The sequence below is a fragment of the Aythya fuligula genome, chromosome Z (genome assembly GCF_009819795.1).
Source record: "Aythya fuligula isolate bAytFul2 chromosome Z, bAytFul2.pri, whole genome shotgun sequence".
Taxonomy (NCBI): Eukaryota; Metazoa; Chordata; class Aves; order Anseriformes; family Anatidae; genus Aythya; species Aythya fuligula.
In genome coordinates, this window is record NC_045593.1 from 30,470,683 (window position 1) to 30,488,059 (window position 17,377).

General features: G+C 36.4%; 1 protein-coding gene across 4 annotated transcripts in view; it reads left to right on the forward strand.

Moving 5' to 3' along the window:
* The window catches only part of JAK2 (Janus kinase 2), an 88,500-nt gene extending 77,957 nt beyond the window's left edge, over window positions 1-10,543 (forward strand). For all 4 annotated transcript variants that reach the window (XM_032205842.1, XM_032205844.1, XM_032205843.1 and 1 more), the window contains 4 exons: window positions 3,399-3,571; window positions 4,523-4,640; window positions 6,413-6,526; window positions 8,332-10,543. In XM_032205842.1, coding sequence (XP_032061733.1) covers window positions 3,399-3,571; window positions 4,523-4,640; window positions 6,413-6,526; window positions 8,332-8,439 — 513 coding nt within the window. In that variant the 3' untranslated portion in view covers window positions 8,440-10,543. The remainder of the gene's footprint in view (window positions 1-3,398; window positions 3,572-4,522; window positions 4,641-6,412; window positions 6,527-8,331) is intronic.
* The last annotated feature ends 6,834 nt before the right edge of the window (window positions 10,544-17,377 follow it).

Genomic DNA, 17,377 nt, shown 5'->3' on the forward strand with positions numbered 1-17,377 from the left:
TGAAAACAGGAAATGTTTGGTCTATGGCAAGTGTCAGTCTTCTCACAAAGAGGAAGTATTAAACATGTGACTACCCACAGAAAGAGGGTTCAAAAAGTCCTCTTATCAAGGGGTCCAAAGCAGTAAGTTTCTCTCTAGTAAAAGGTCTCAAGCATTAGAAATTCTCTCGCTATTTTTGCCACAAAATAACTTGGTATCAGTGCTGGTAAATCACCTTAAACAACCTTCCTTCAAGCAAAGATCTGGAAAAGTCTAAAACTCAGCACCACCTAGGAGGAAGGAGACTGAATTTTTCATAGAACAATCAGGGATTTTTGAACAGGCAAAAGCAGCAGCCGCTTACTTGTTTTATTCTGTAGCCATCTCAGCAGACCCTGAGGGATCAGAAGATATCTGCACTGTTCATTCCCAGAAGCAGCTGTGAAAGCTTGTATTTGCAAACCTTCAGGCTTTTAATAAAGTGTCACAGTGACAACAGTTTTTGGGACCCTGGCCTCTGAGACAGATGCATCTGACAGGGGGATTGAAAAGTAGATTTTGGCTTTTGCAGGCAGTGCGAATATGGCAGGAAACTTTGGAAAAGGAATTAAGGTCAAGAAGGTATAAAGAAAAACGTGGTGTGTTTGTGTGTGTGTGTGTACACATGCATATATGTATGCATTTATAAATACATATGTAAGAGAAACATCAAAATACTGCAGGTCTGCAGGATGGTGCTGAAAAATCAGAAACCAGATGGATTGACTTTTTTCTAAGTAGCAGACACCAGGAGTAAGGGAGCTAGAATATGCAGATACTTAAGTGTGAGAACTTCCTGCTTTCATGTGACAAAGCATGGGCACATGCAGTACCAGAAAGTGGGAAGTCCATATGAAGGTTTTACTCTTAAAGAAGCATCTGCAGCTAACATCTAAGGGAGTCAAAGCCCAAGAATTAAAATGGATGTGCTTTGCTTTGACCTCTTTTCACTGTTCTACCTGTAAAGCAGAGGTTATATTGATTGCTCTGATGTTTCTGCAGTATTCTGTTGCTTCAAATTTTTTGCTCAAAGGCTGGTGAGGCACTTAAAACAGGTTGCCCAGAGAGGTTGTGGATGCCCCATCCCTGGAGATGTTCAAGACCAGGTTGAAAGTGGCCCTGAGCAACCTGATCTAGTGGGTGCTGTCCCTGCCCATGGCAGGGGGGTTGGAACTAGGTGATCTTTAAGGTCCCTTCCAACCCAGGCCATTCTATGATTCTGTGATTCAAAACAGCTTATTTTTTTCTTCATAGGATCTAATGCAGAATTTCACTGTTGATAAAATCTAGAGAGCTAGTGGTTCTGTGCTTAATTTGGAATGCTGAATTAAAAAATAACGATCTTCAAAGCTGGTTGATGAACTCTGACAAAAATATCCAAGTTATGATTTATGACAAGATATTAAAATTGTAGTGAGTGCCTAATATTACGAAACTGGAATCTGAATGCTTTTCGTTCTTTTAGCTTAACACCTTTTCCCCTTTTATTTAGATATTTTTTTCTTTTGCTATGTTTGGTACTATCAGGATCTCAAATCTATTTTTCCTGCTGTGAATTTGTTATGGTTTTTTGTTGTATAAAAATCTTTTTCCTTCTGCTTTGTTGCTCTTGCCTCAAATTTGCAAGAGGAATGAAGGCATGGCTCATACCTGAGGGTTAAGTTGAGTGTAGTTGCTTATTTCTGGTTCCTTACTACTAATCTGTGAGAATTGTCCTGACTTACAGACGACATTTTTTGTACACATCTCATACTGTGAAAAACAGGGTTTTCAGAGATGGCATTTGCTAGGAGTGATATTTCTGTAGATGTAAATCAGTACAGCTATCATTGGGTGCAGCTTGTGTCAGTAGTGCTGTTTGTCTGGTGGCAAGCAATTGGACTCTACAGTCAAATTTTCAAAGAATTTTGGCAACAGAACAACAAATATATATAAATATATATATATAATTATATGTATATTTTTTCCCCTCAGTACATCTGATTTTTGGGATGTTCTTTTTTGCTCTATTGGCCCCACATTTTTTTAAATGTTTGCTGATAGGGGAAGAAGCTAAGAATAAATTTATTTTTCCATCTCATAATGCTTAAAGTACTTCATGTGTCCTTACTGGAGAGCCCCACAGCAAGCTCTTAAACGATGAAGATGGAAGCATTTGAAACAGTGTAGTTAAACTCAGCTCCTGTCATGCCACAGGATTATGATTTCCATTCAAAATTTGCATGATTTCAAGTAACCATCTCTGTGAGCCTGGAAAATGCCTGTTGTAACAGGAAACTTATTAGTATCAGATAAATTTTAGGTCTGTTTTCAGGACAGTATTTAAAAGTAATAAAAAGGTATAGCATTTCCATTGACTGAGTGTATATGAAACCCAGGAGTCTGGCTTTGAAAAAAGCTAGATTTGGTATTTTTCAGGATGGCAGCAGATAGGTGATTAATGGGGAACAGGGCAGTTCTGAACCCTGTTTTGGAATGAGATGTTCTATATAAACAGCAATGCCATCTAGCGGTACTAGGCAGTAACAAGAATCTGAGAAAAGTTAAAACTTCATATCTGATTTTTTTCACTTAAAAAACAAAAAGGGAGATAAATCTTTTGGAGAGAATAAATCCATAATATTGACGTCCAAAACACTTGAGTTTAGCAATACTACAACATCATTTATTGCTTTTTGGTTGTTGGAGTGACGTTTTCTTGTAAAATTGACAGCCTCCTTGGTGTTTTATTTCACATGTGAGAGTCAAGGATCTTCTAACACTGTGCACCGTCCAACATTGATTGCTGTGTAAGCAAGATTTTCTTTTTTGTAATGCTCTAATACTTTAGCTTGGTTGTCACTTCACTCACTGGCTTCTTCTACACTTTATTGATAGCAAAAATAAGAATGTATATTGGTAAGAAGGGAGCTACAACAGCAGTAAAAGAAGACATGGCTCCAGGCAACTGCAAATATAGCCAGAGAACAGGTGTCAGATCTGAGGAATCATAAAGTTTGATAAAGCAATCAGGATGTGGAAAACGAAGGAAGAAGATTAATAGAAATGGGTAATGAAATAGGAGACTTTTCATATGCACTGTATTATGTAGTTTAGCCCAAATTTTGTTTCCTTTTACCTGTTACTGGCAAATTGCATTTGGAGCTGTAACAGCTATCTAGCTGTGTAATCATGAACTATTGGCTCTGAGAGGTACTCTATGTAGCTGCCATCAGTTAAGTAACGACCCTGCATTTGGAGGAGTAACTCATTAGAGAAGACAAATATTCAACAGTCTTTGGTTTTAACTTTGTCCTTAATTTATCCTTTTAGAGGAAGTGCAGTCACTTAATACTAAAAGTAACTTTCTTTTCTTTTGTGTCTGTGAATTTTATGCTTAGGGTATGGAGTATCTGGGTACAAAAAGATACGTTCACCGGGATTTAGCAACAAGAAATATCTTAGTGGAGAATGAGAACAGAGTTAAAATTGGAGATTTTGGATTGACTAAAGTCTTGCCACAAGATAAGGAGTACTACAAAGTGAAAGAACCTGGTGAAAGCCCTATATTTTGGTAAGTCTTCTTTTGATATATGAAATCATGGCACGTTTTCAGCTTCGTATTTTCAGCAAATTGTTTTGCATATTGTAGAATTATGAAGTGCAAACTCCAACTCAGTTGTGAAAGCACTGTGAAGGTCAAGCTCATGATATATAACTTTACATGGTGTAAATGTAGGTATTCTCAACATATTGTAATGAAAAAAAAAATACTTAGGTATTTCAAAGATGCCTTAGGAACTGGCTCTTATCTAACATGGGAAAGCTTCTGGACTCTCACAGAGGCCACCATTGCAACCCCCTGCTACTAAACCTTGCCATATAAACCCTATACAACTATACAACCTATACAACTGCATTCAGAATACAAGAACATATACTTCTGTGTATTCATAATGAAGACACAGGAGTACCTAGAAAATAGTCTCACAGATAATTGTGATAAAACCATTTTCTGTCTTGACAATGAAAGAAAATTCAATCTCATACCTGTGATTTTTGTCTATATAGCTGCTGTAGACGCTATTAAAATGTAATATTTAAAGGATGAATAAAATACTATAAAATGGCATCACAGCTGATGTTTTTGAGAGTTCAGAAGTACCTGGGACACAAGTCAAAGCTTACTGAAAGTGATGGAAGGTGCTTACTGGCTAGAATCGTCTTTCTTTCCAGTCCTTTTCACATTAAAATCTTGTTCAACAAACAAAAAAAAATAGCCTTGGATATAGTAATCACTAGCTGTGTTAGTGTAAGCTAGTTTGTGTTTTTCAGTACCATTTAGTTACTATTAACAGTAATTAGTGAAGGTAATGGTAGGAAACGAGAACGTGCTAATGCCTGTATACTAAGGGTACGTACTTGTGAAAAATCAATCCTGGTCTTAGTAAAAGAAATATATTCAAAACTAAAAAAGCCACAAATCACACATAACAATTTTTTTTTTTTTGACTATGTCTTGCAGGTATGCTCCAGAATCTCTGACAGAGAGCAAATTTTCTGTGGCCTCAGATGTGTGGAGTTTTGGTGTAGTCTTATATGAACTCTTCACTTATATTGAAAAGAGCAAAAGCCCACCAGCTGTAAGTACATAATGAATGGTTCTCGGAGGTTTATTTAAGTTTTCAGAAAGATAGATTTTTACTGTACTTAAATAGCTTGAGAGTTACTGATCCTTTTCAGATGACACCTTCACATTTGAGACCACATCCAATCAGAAGCAGTAGCATGCTGAGAAACATTACTATCGAGACATAGGAAGCAAAAGAGATCTGGAAAATCACCTGATAGTCTGTGCAAATTTTATCCACACTGTAACTCCCAGCTGTTTGGGAAAGATTTTAAAGTCTCTAAGTATAGATTCATCTTTCTTATCCTTCATGGAGAGCGATGCCAGATGCAACTGTTTCTTTGCAACATGACAAGTATATTTAATGCCATTCCACATCAAAGGCTAAGCCAAACAATTACTTAAACGTTAAGTTGTTTTAAATGTAGTTACTCTTAAAGTTATTTTGTTATGTTACTCAAACCCAAGCTAATAATCTTTTGAATTTCAGGAAAGAAAGGGAATAATTTTTGCAGACTCTTTACAGATGCTTTTAAGGACAAGTTTACACTAAACAGAAAAATATTACTTCTGCACTACAAAACAGTTCTCCAATTGGAAATGGGATTCACAATGTTACTTATACCTAGCATTGCTCTGCAGGCATTACAGGGGAGAGCTGAGTATTATATATGTAGTGGAGCTGTCCTCACTGTTGGCTAGTGTTTCAGTCATGGCAAATGTAGTCTCGAGAGCTCAATGATTGTAGGTAAAAATGTACTTGGAAGACTGCTGCATTGACCTCAGCAGACCTGTAAGTAATTTAATACAATTACTAAACTATCAAGGAAGAACTCTCAAAGCAAGGACAGCACTCCCTGTGTAGGAACAAACAGACATCTGGAGTTCTTCAAAGGGACTGTGAGATGGAAAGTAATGGAGTAAGTCATGGGCTCAGTTGGAATATACTTTGAATAAATGAACTTTTTGGGTAGGTTACTCTGTTATGCATCAACAAAAAATCATTTGTACCAATTAGCCAAAGCAGTCTTTCATCATCTATAATTATTCATTGTATTATTGACATTGTCTGTTCGCATGTTCTACCAACAGTTATTTCGCATTTTCATATCAAGCATCGTTAAAGAAATATATGTAGCATTGGATGAGTAACAGTGCCATTACATTATGCTTAGAAATTATTTTCAGAATAATAAGATATTATATAATATATATATTATAAATACTTGCTCATTTACTTTTGATCTCTGACATTCTGAGAAATATTTTATCTACTTTCAGTATTATGTTCATTTTGGCTAGCAATATTTATCTAGTGCATTTTGGCTGGCTTTAATTATGCCATCCTTTCTGGCCTGTAGTTACTGATTAATCCTGTTGGTCTTTTTTTTAATACATCAGGAAGTTATTGCCTGTTTTCTGTTTGTTAAGGATTTTTAAAGCATCAAGATCTTGTGTTAATGTTTCAGGAAGATCTTTAAAATTAGCAGTAAGATTTATCCTTTTAAAAGTAGGTAATCATCAGATGATGATAAATATTTTAAAGATTTTAATTTATTGCTTTAGATCTTGTGTATATAATCCTATTGTCTTCCACACACACAAAAAAAAAGGTGATTATTAATATTTGTCTGGACTTATTTATAATTTTATCATTGCTATATACTGTGCTATATATAGAATTTCTAAGGTTTTTCTTATAAAGAGTTTTGCTTTGGTAATGATTTTTCAGCATCCTTTTTTTCCGTTCAAATATTATTTACAATAGTTGGCCTTCTGTTTCAGGAATTCATGCGCATGATTGGCAATGATAAACAAGGGCAGATGATTGTATTTCATTTGATAGAGCTTTTGAAGAATAATGGACGACTGCCAAGACCAGATGGATGCCCTGATGAGGTGAAGTATTATTATAGTAATACATTACTATAGCCTGAAAGGTGCTCAGTAAGGGTGAGTACATGGTAAATGCAAACCTTGTTTCCTTCTGCACGGATTACTGAAATATTTATACAGCCTGAATGGTTGTGCTGTTATTTTATCAGTTACATGATGAGTATAATCACATTTCTTTTATGATTCTTTAGATTGTATTCCCTCAGGAGCCCAGTATGTAGTCCTTCTAAATATACAAAATAGGATTATTGTGGCTGACTGCTACAGTGGAGCACTCAGGCTTCTACTGCAAAAATGTAAATATTAAAGCAATGAAGTTAGTATATAGAATTTGGTCCACAGAAGTCCCATATAAACATTCTTGTTCAAAATTGTGAACAGTGGATTTTTTGACGTTTAAAGTTTAGCAGAAAAAAAAAAAAAAAGCTTCTTCAGATTTAATGAATCACATTTAATTCCAAGATTAAAAAAAAAACTTTATCTTGATAATATTTGTTCTCTTGCTTTCCTCCTCAAGTACAGGAAAACAACACATGTTTATCATGTATATTATTCATTGTCGAGCATTCTCATCCAGGAGCTACCTGAAGTCTGTAGCCACAATGAATTATATGGATCAGATTTTATATGGTCAGGGCCTTTAGATTTGTACGCAGGTTTTTCATAGATACTGAATTTTATATGCCTATAAAGTCATCTTCAGTGCACACATTAATTCAGTGTTCTTTTATTTTGCTAATACTCCATGTGTTTTTAAAAAAATATTTCTAAGTCTTAATTCTCTGCTCTTTAGAGGAGGGGGCACTTCAGCTTGAGTCAAACTAGTAGGGCTGGGTAAGTGAATAAGTAAGGAAAGAATGTTTTATTTGTGTAACTTGTAGCTCAGATCAAATCCTGCATCCCTTTAAAACTAGACACACTTGGCAATAAGTCCTGAAATAATTCATTCAAACCTGGAGACAGAAGAGAGATCAGGGTCAAGTGATCTAGAGGAAAAACAACGGTACAAGTGGGGCAGAGAAGAACTAGTATACAGAAAATTAAAGGAGAAGTTCTGAAGTAACCTTTCTTCTATTATACATATGAGTATAACAACTGTTGAATCACAACTGTTGAATTGCTTAGCTTTTCACAGATAACCTGAATGTCATATTTATATGATAATACAGAATGTGTTATATTGAAACTGTCAATATCAGACACTGGAATCTTTGCAAAACTTCAGGTATCAAAGCAAGATGGAAATTCCTCTCTTCTGTCAGAAACTGCTCTTCCCATTTTGATCCTAAGAGGGTAGTCATAACAGATCTTAAATTTTCTGGATGTCTGTAGCATACAAGTTGCTTTAGTTTCAGGTCGATGCAGGAATTCCAGATTTGCTGAAAACAAAAGAACTGAAATCTACATTTGTCTTGCGAGCCTTGCAGGGAGTTCCTCAGCAATACTTGAGAAAGTGTTGGTAGTATGAGAAGTTGGTAATGATCTGGGTTAAATTAGTGAGAAATGTATAGATAAAGAGGCTGGCATAGAAATCCTACTCTGGGATCAGGTATCAGTTACATGTTTAGGAAAAGAGTGTGGCCAAATGCCTATTGTAATAGAAATATCTTCAAAAAGTTCAGTCAAATTCATTTTTACTAGAAGTAGGTTCAGTTTGTTCTGTCTTCTTTCTGATCAGATATCAAGGGTAATGAAGAATTTAATATAAGAATATGAAGAAATGTATGTTAAAGTTCTTGGACCAGTTCAGAGTAACTATTAACTGTAGTGCCTGTACCTAATACTGATTTTCTTTGTTTCTCCTCCAGATTTATGCTATCATGAAAGAATGCTGGAACAACAATGTTACCCAGCGCCCCACCTTTAGGGATCTTGCTCAACGAGTGGATCATATAAGGGACAACATGGGTGGATAAGAAAACTGTCCCTCCTTAAGAGGATGCATTGTGATGCAGAACAAAATGTACTTGGTCTGCTGTGTATAATTGACATATGTGCACTTGTGCATCTATCTTTCCTGGGAGTAAAATCTGTGTGGCAAATATCCTATCCGAATCTGCAAACTGAGGAATCCTGCTGGTTTTCTTTATCAGGATATATTTGTTACTATGAGAACATGTTGAAATTCACAATAGGGAGAGAAATTATTTTTCTAAATAAAATAATCTAATATATGGTCAGTCTACAACACCATTATTTGCCTTACCTGGCAGTGCAAAAAAAGAGGTGACTGAAAATATGGTGTGAGTAAGAAATGAAAAGACAGTGTATTTCCTTGTTGAAATGGAGATGCACAGAAAAGACTCCTAGTCCTTTCACTACAAGTCTGTAGTGACTTGGCACCCTGTTTTGTGTGTTGCACAAGGGCTTGTGTTTGTTAATACACTTTTATAACTTTCATTGTTGATGCAGAAATGGCTTCTCTGTATAATGAAATGGAAGTGGTTATGTAATCTGGCAACTTCTACTGTGCCTGTCTGAATCAGTTGTTGGTCAGCAATATATGCAAGGAGACAGAATAGGCTGTGTGATGTATAAAAATACTTAGGGGAAGGGAGCAAATTGTTTTTCATTTGGACAGACAGAAAACTTACCCATGTGAAAATTTTAATTTAAAATGAAAAGGCAAACATTCTTGTTTTTTCTTACTCTTCTTTTCCTGTCTTGATTAAATATTGGATACCCTTAACATATCTAAAGATGTAATATAACAAGTAGAACTGAAGCCATTTTATACAAGATAGTGTCTTCAGTTTGTTTCTGAGTATTAAAAAGCCAAACATATTGCTTTTAAATACTTCTTTTATTCCTTCCATCTTTGTAATTTTCATGTAGTTCTCAGTGTATCTATAAATCGGAAACTTTTTAAAACAGAATTAAAAATATAGAAAATGCCCTCCATTTCCCAGTTGCTCACTTTGATGTCATGATCATCATCGTATACATTCCTCCCAGTACCCTAAAAGAATGCTTATGTCCCCTTATGTCTGATATGGCCAGTCGCAAACACCTTGGGTCAATTTTGCAGTGAATTGACTCAAAGTTATCTGATTTTTTTTTTCTGTGGTAAAACCCAATGTAAGACCATTTGGAAGGAGGAAATATAAGTGCAGTTGCTCCACAGTCAGCTAGGGGCAAGAACATGATCCCAGTTATTGATAACTGGAAGGAGGTCAAAACTACTTGAACAGATTACTGTGTATAATTCCAATTTTGAAATAAGTCTAACAAATTTATAGACAAGGCAACTGTTTGGTTTTTGCCTCCAAGCATAAAACTTGGGGAATAATTTCATATCTCAAAGCAGTAAAGGTTTCAGGTTTTGTTTATTTTAAATTCAAATATATATATATATATATATATATTTTTTTTTTACTTAGATATTGTTGTAAAGTACAATGCTGGTTCTTCTTCGATGTTTGCTGAGAGAGGCTCAATCAAAGCTATATAACTCGGCAAACTCTTGAAATGCACATTTGTATTTAAAATGAAGTGTTCATTTCTGAAATTCGTGGCAGTGAATATGTGAAATAGAGGAGTTACTTCACTCTGAGGCCTCATTAAGATTTATGATTTAAATACATCCATCTTATCATAAGTTTAAGTACCTCAATTTAAAAGAAGTAAAAATTCCTTATTCGATTAACATTGTGCCAGTATTGAAAAGTTTTGTACCACTATGATGTTTCTCTCCCACAATCACTCATTCCAAATTCTGATTGTATAATATGGGAGATTGGTAAGTAGCGAAGGGGCACCATCAGTCCTCTTTCTGCCCATTGCATTTAATAAAAATTTTTGTTGGTTTTCTTGCCACCAAACTCTTGCATAGATAATTTTTAAACTAATTTCACAAGCAGCTTTCAAGCTGCAAATAATTTTAAAGTGCTTTGTTCAATTTAACATGTTTTCTCTACTTCTATACATTGCTTTCAAGATGATTTAAAAATTTCATGCAAGAAATGTCTTTGAATGTTTAGTCTCAGTTGTGTGTATGTGGTGGGTTTTTTTGTTTGTTTTTTTTTTTTGGTAGCAAGAGAAGGTAAAGCTTTAAAGCATTGAAACAGCATTTTAGCTGGAATAACATATGCAGGAACTATGTAAAATTTGCAGTGTATGACACTGAGTAGCCAATTGGTTTCCAATATATAATAGACTAAACATAATTTATGTAAAAATCTCAGGGAGGTTTGTGTAATGCAATGAAGAGATCTTCCAGTCTGCTCTTTTTTCAAGTGAATAAAAAGTCTTTTGCTTGTTCTACTACAGTATGACTGATTACATAGTCTATTTGATTGCTTAAATATAGTGTGGAACTCAAGGATAATTTTTAAGTGTTTTTGTGGATTTTTTACTTAAATACTTTATAATTTTAGAGGAAGCCATATCTTTACACTGCAGTATAATTGTGTGCTGTTGGTCAGGAACATATTTAGTCCATTGTAACAAGTCTGTGCAAAGGGCTTTATCATTCAGGATGAGTACTCTCAGCTGGGTGAATAGGACCAAGTAGTGCTTAGGACTCAGGGGATGTGTGATCACCTGCAGTGTCAATGTTTAGGTCCTGGTGCAGACAGAATCATGGTTTTCTCAAAAAGCTGTTGAAGATGTAAATGCAGTGATTTGCTGAATTTGCTAATGCCAAATGTAACCTTTTTTTTTTAATTAAAAAAAAAAAAAAACACATAAAAATGGCAATTCAAAAGCTCTGAGATCTACAGTAGAGTTGTATAATGCCATATTTTTATATAGTCTTTGTATTAACAGAATCAGTTTTTGTTTTAGAATCTTTCTTCAGTTGGCATTGCATTTGTCACACTTCAGTGTAATCAATATGCTACTCAAAATGCTGTGATTTGTTGTAGGAAAAGTGCTGTTTTATTCATACATGACTGCTGCTATGATGTAGAATTAAAATCCTAACTACTGCTTTGCACTTATATTTGAAGTGAAAGAATTTTTCAGTAAGTGCACAATGTATCTTAAAAAAAATCTCTGCAAACAAGTATTGTCTAAAATAATATTGGTTTGTTGCCTATCGGTATAAATATGCTAAGCTTCAAAATCCATTTTAAACATATTCCACAACCTTGCAACAGTCATGTAATAAGCCAGATGAGGAATGGATTTTCAAGAAAAGAAACCCAAATTCTGTCAAGTCATGATATTGATTAAAAGCTTCCACAGTTGAGATAATTATTATTATACATACAGACAAATAACTGTAAAAAAAGATGTAAAATTATTTTTAGAAATCAAGTTTTTGATTTTTACATTTGGTTGAGATATGGCCAACTGTCTTGATATGTGTGAGAAAAGATGTTGCTGCATAAGGTATGAAGAAATGTAACTCTTGTGTAAAGAAAGCAAGCTTTTCAGGAATGTATGATCTGGAGGATAGACCTGGAGGACAGACTTCTGAGAGTAAGAATGGAAGTTCAGAAGAACAAGAAGACTGTTGGAAAAAGGCTGATGTTACACAACAAAGAAGCTTTCTGAAATAAGAAATGCACAATGATTTATGAAAAACTGATATTGTCTACTGAAAATGCCATATCATGACAAATATTTGCCGATGTATTTCTTAGCTGTGTATTGTCTGCCTTAAATGTAAAATACTCACAGAGACCTAACTTGTTGGAAAAAATTCAAGGGTTGCTATACCAAAAGAAACTGCATAAAGTTATGCAACGCCAGACAGCAATTTTGAAAGATGTTTGACTAAGAAGGGTTTTTTTCTGAATTTTGCTTTCTGAATAAGAGGTTTACAATACTTTATATTAAAGTAGAAAAAGTCCCTTTGGGGGAAGGGAGAAAAAAACACGTGCTACTTGTAGTTGGACTGCAAACATTTGAGCACATGGCTTATTGAAGAGAACGTGAAGGGGATATTTTCTAGCAAACTGTGTATTAATAACTGAAAACTGTGCATTTCTTTTGAGTATGGTTAGTAAAAATAAAATAAATACAATGAAAGGCGCATGCCTGCAAAGATTTTCATTTATATAATACTTAAAATTATTTTATGGTGTTCAAGTTGCTATTGAAGAGAACTGCTCTGTTTAAAGGGGTATAATACAGCACACACAACTTTGTGACTTTCCCAGAATTAGCCATATGTAGTGTTTATCTTTTTGTAAGGAATCTTTATGTACCAAACAAAAAGCTGGGTGCTCCCTAAAAACAAGACTGATTTGATCTACCCCTTATTAAGCTGGTTATTGTGGGATGACTCTTTACTTTCAGTATTTAGTGAGAGGCCAAGAAGAACTAACAGACTGACTGGTACCAGGGTACGGTTCTTCGGAATTTCTAACACCAGTAAACTATTACGCAAACATGCAAATCAAGAGATTATTCCATTAATTTGTCTTTATTGTAGGATTTTCCTGTAATTTTGAATTCCTGGGAAACATGGAGATTATCAACAGTTACTCTTGGAAAGAGTTGATGCAGATCTTTTTTTAAATTACATTTGGAGAAGTGCAATGACAACACAAAATACACAAATACACAGAATCTGCAGATAAATACACAAATATATGCTTAAGCTAGTATACTGTGGTGGAAGTAAAACATTGTTCAGTTACACTTCCAACTCATACCACCCTAATGAAGTTTTAAAGGTTATTGTAGGCAGTGTTCCTCCTGACAACTACCAAAGATCATTGAGGATCTTTAATTGTTATAGGAAACAAATTTTAGATAATGAAAAAGTTAGAAGAAAATACTGATGTTCTCACATGATTATTGTATAATGTATGATAATAAGTGTGGCACAATATAGCCTTTAGTTCCTCTTCATGCTCTTGAAATAGTGTGATGTTCTGCCTTTACTTTGAGATAAATATTCATAATATTCTTCTTTGGGGCTTACTTGACAAGGTTTGGGTAACTGGGGTGGGGGATTGGGGAGGTGCTGCAGAGGTGGCCTCTCTGAGCAGAGCTCAGCAGCTGCCTCATGTCAGACCAGAGCCAGCTCCAGATGGCTCCAAAGGGGACCTGCTGCTGGCCAGAGACAGGCCAAGGAGCGACGCTGAGTGGGCCTCTGGGAGAGCAAATTGAAGGAAGGGTGGCAGAAAAGCACAAGACCTGCACACAACCCTTGCAGCCCCCCAGGTCAGTGCAGCAGGAGGGCAGGAGGTGCTCCAGGCAGGCAGCAGCAGTTCTCCTGCAGCCTGTGCAGGGAGAGGCCCCTGGTGGAGCAGGCTGTCCCCCTGCAGCCCATGGGTCCCACATGGAGCAGATCTCCACGCTGCAGCCCCCCCATGGGTGAAGGAGCCCCTGGCAGGTCTGGGGGAACTGCTGCCTGTAGGGGACCTGTGCTGGAGCAGTTTGCTCCTGGGGGATGGATGGACCCCATGGTACGGAGCTGTGTGGGAGCAGTGCTTGGAGAGCTGCTGCCTGTGGGCAGCCCCCACAGGGGGCTCAGTTTGGGAAGGACCCCACGTGGAGCAGAGGCAGAGAGGGATGTGAAGGAGTGGTGGAGATGAAGCGAGAGGGACTGACCACAGGTCCATTCCCTGCTCCTATGCACCACTTGGCAGGAGGACATAGAAGAGGGAGGGTGGAAGTGAAGATGTTTTTAGTTTGCTTTTACTTTCTCACTGTTCTAGTCTGCTAGTAATAGGCAGTAAATTGTATTAATTTTCCTATTGAGTCTGTTTTGCCTGTGATGGTAGTTGATGGTATCTCAACCCATGAGATATTTTCATATTTTTCCTCCTTTTCCTTTGAGGAGGAGGAGTGAGAAATGGTGTGGTGGCGGTGTTGAGCTGCCCATTGGCGTGAAACCACCACATAAGGTAGGAGGAAGTGCAGAAACATTAAATTTTAAGGTATTAACTAAGAAATGCTCATAGAAGTAGAACAAGATAAAATTGAAAATGCTTGAAGTTTTAGGTAACTAATTATTTTGAGCAATATGGAAGCATCAGGAATAGAAGGAATTCCAGAACTTGTAGCTAGATAATACTATAGCACAGCAAGTACTATATTCTGATAAAATTTATAGAACTGTGGTTTTGTTTGTTTGTTTTATCTGTGTTTGGTTGCATTTTCTGTATGGTGCCATGCCATAAAACTTCAACTCAGTGAGCAATATCTATTAAAAATTAGAATGCATCTATAAAAGCACCTCTATATCACTTGTGTTTCCTGCTAGTAATTTTCCCTCTAGTGTTATAAAGATGTGAAACCTTTAGTGAATTTATAAAAATACATTCACATTCATGTAAGTTGACTAAAAAAAAAGAAGTGAAATAGTCATTTCTGCAACAACATGAGATCACTACTGGAAGTCTGTGTAGTAGTGGAGCCATTATGTTCGGATCCATTTTTGGTCTTTGCTTTCTGTGTAAGTTTTATTGGAGACATGTAAATCCTCTCCCCCCCTTTCTTTTTTTTTTTTTTTTTTTTTTTTTTTTTGAGGGGGTGGGGTGGAGTGGGACAGGGTAAATGCACTACTGCCTCTCCTCTGAATTGCACTATTTCTGTAGTGAGATACTTGGAATTCTTCGGCCAATTCATCTTTCTTCCCTTTGTCAAGGTTATCCTGAGACTACAAAAAAAGTGGGATTTCTGTTCTTGTTGCTTCCTGTACAACTGCAGGGATTATCTGCTTTTATGAGGGCATACAATGCTTGTGATAGCACTCCACATCAGTATCACACTTTTGTGAAGCACATACTGTGCTATGGTATTAACTTTAGAAAACTGGAATTTGATGGCAAATAGCAGCTTAGAAAGTAACAATTACCATATTAAAGCCAAAGAAAATTGGACTAAGTAAAACTTGGAAAAACCCTGGTGTATAATAATTGTATGGATAGAATTCACAAAGCCAGATGCTGCTGTTGCAAACAGGTAAAAAAGCAAGAGAACCTGAAGAATTAAATCTGGAAAATGCTGCAATAAGTGGTAAGAGCAGAGACATGAATCATTCATAAACCCAGTTATGTTTAATTCTTCCTTTCTAGAGGATAGTATCTAGCTGATAAACGGTTGTGTCACTTAAACCTCTTCAAAGAAGTGTTTGAGCTGTGGTTTGAAGTACTGCTGACACTGAGACTTAAGAAACACAGAGTGGAGCTTCAGTGCTTGCTGGCATTGCCTTGTCGTGCAAGAGCCGCTGGAGCAGCCAGAGGGGCAGGGATCTCCCCCTGCGTGGGATCCACATCTGGCAGGGTGCTCTGTGCCAGGAGCTGCCTCAGGAAGACATGCTGGTTTTGTCAGCTGGCTAAAACGAGGCCCGTACACTGCAAGGGGGTTTTGGAGAACACTGCATTCCTAGCAGTCGTGATTCACGGTTTGTTGCCACTAGGGCAATGCGCACACACATCCCTAGGGATGAGTTCCAGGCTGGGGACCGCTGAATCTCCAAGCAGCCATGTGACAGCCAGGTGTTTGCAGGGATGTCGTGCAGGGGACTTCCATGAGGTCTCAGGAGTGTGTCCTTCTGTACCATGGCCATTGTGCCTATTGGAGCAGGGGGCATAGGTCACATATTTTTTTGTAATGCTATCATTAAATAGATAAATGAACAAATAATACTGATTGAGCTAAATGACAGTTGTGGGGGAACAGCAGCAAAAGTTAAAGAAAGCACATCTGAGCTTCTAACACAAGAAAGCAGATTACTGGAGAATGAACAATGAATGAATGAATGAAGTTTGGGAGCAGGAGCTTGTATTTAGAATGTGAAGGCTCAGGTTAATAAATGTGCATCTGGAAATGGTTTTCCCTTCTTTTTGCTTCTGTACTCTTGATCTCTTGATTTGTAACAGTGTTTTTCTCTTAGCAGAATGGCATCCAATATTGAAAGGTCTGTGCAAGACAAAACAAACTTCAGATCTGTGGGGAAGATCAAAATAAATAATACTTGTATGTCAGCAAGGTATGAGCCTTCGTTTCTCAGGATTAAGAAAGGTTTTATTACTTTGTTGTGAACTGTACAACGCTAAGGCTAGTAACACTATGTGGAAGTTGATATGGTAATACCATGACATCCTTACAAGACTTTTGGGACATCCAATGATGCAAGTGTCTAGACAAATATGCAGTTACGGGAACAAAATGGTGTGGAGAGAAAAAAAAAAAAAAAAAAAAAAGAAGAAGAAGCTGCCCTAAAGGAGCTTTAACCTTCTGTATTGGGACTGTTGGGTCCCTGAGGACCTGGGGCTACAGACTACATAAATGAGGACAGCAAAGATAAAAGTCATGCTCAAGTTCAAGTGTGTGATCAGGATATATTTTAGTTAAATACAACCAATTTTGACTTGGTAGTGTACAATTGAATGCTGCATGGTGGGAGAGAATTAACATTGTATTTCATTCTGTCTGAAAGTTGTCTTATTACTGATTTCCTAAAAATAATAATAATAATAATAAAATAGTCCTACAAATGTAGTATCTAGTAGAGATTTTGTTTTGACATCTACTTTTTTTCTTAAACTTAGACAACTTATTTTAACTTTATTCTTCATACCTCTATAACAAATTCTACAGAGTAAAATGTCATTAAGTAAATAAATATTAGTAAATAAGTTGTTTTAATTAGTCAATTAAATATAGCTGAGTATATAGTCTAAGCATCTTGCAATTCATGTAAAATTGCAGTAACTTCCCCTCAACATGAACTCTAGTTAGTAACTACCATCTTGTGTGTTAATTAGCACATCTGATTTCAACAACAGAGCAACTAAAGTTGGGCAATTACATCAAGAGAAGTAGAGAAGAGAGTAGAAATGTGGATGGTAAATGTGTTGCCTGAGCTGCAGCTGACTGAGCTCTAGTCAAATCTCTGGTCTTTTCTGGCTATGCCATTAGAAGCTCTCAGTTCACTATTAGAAGTGG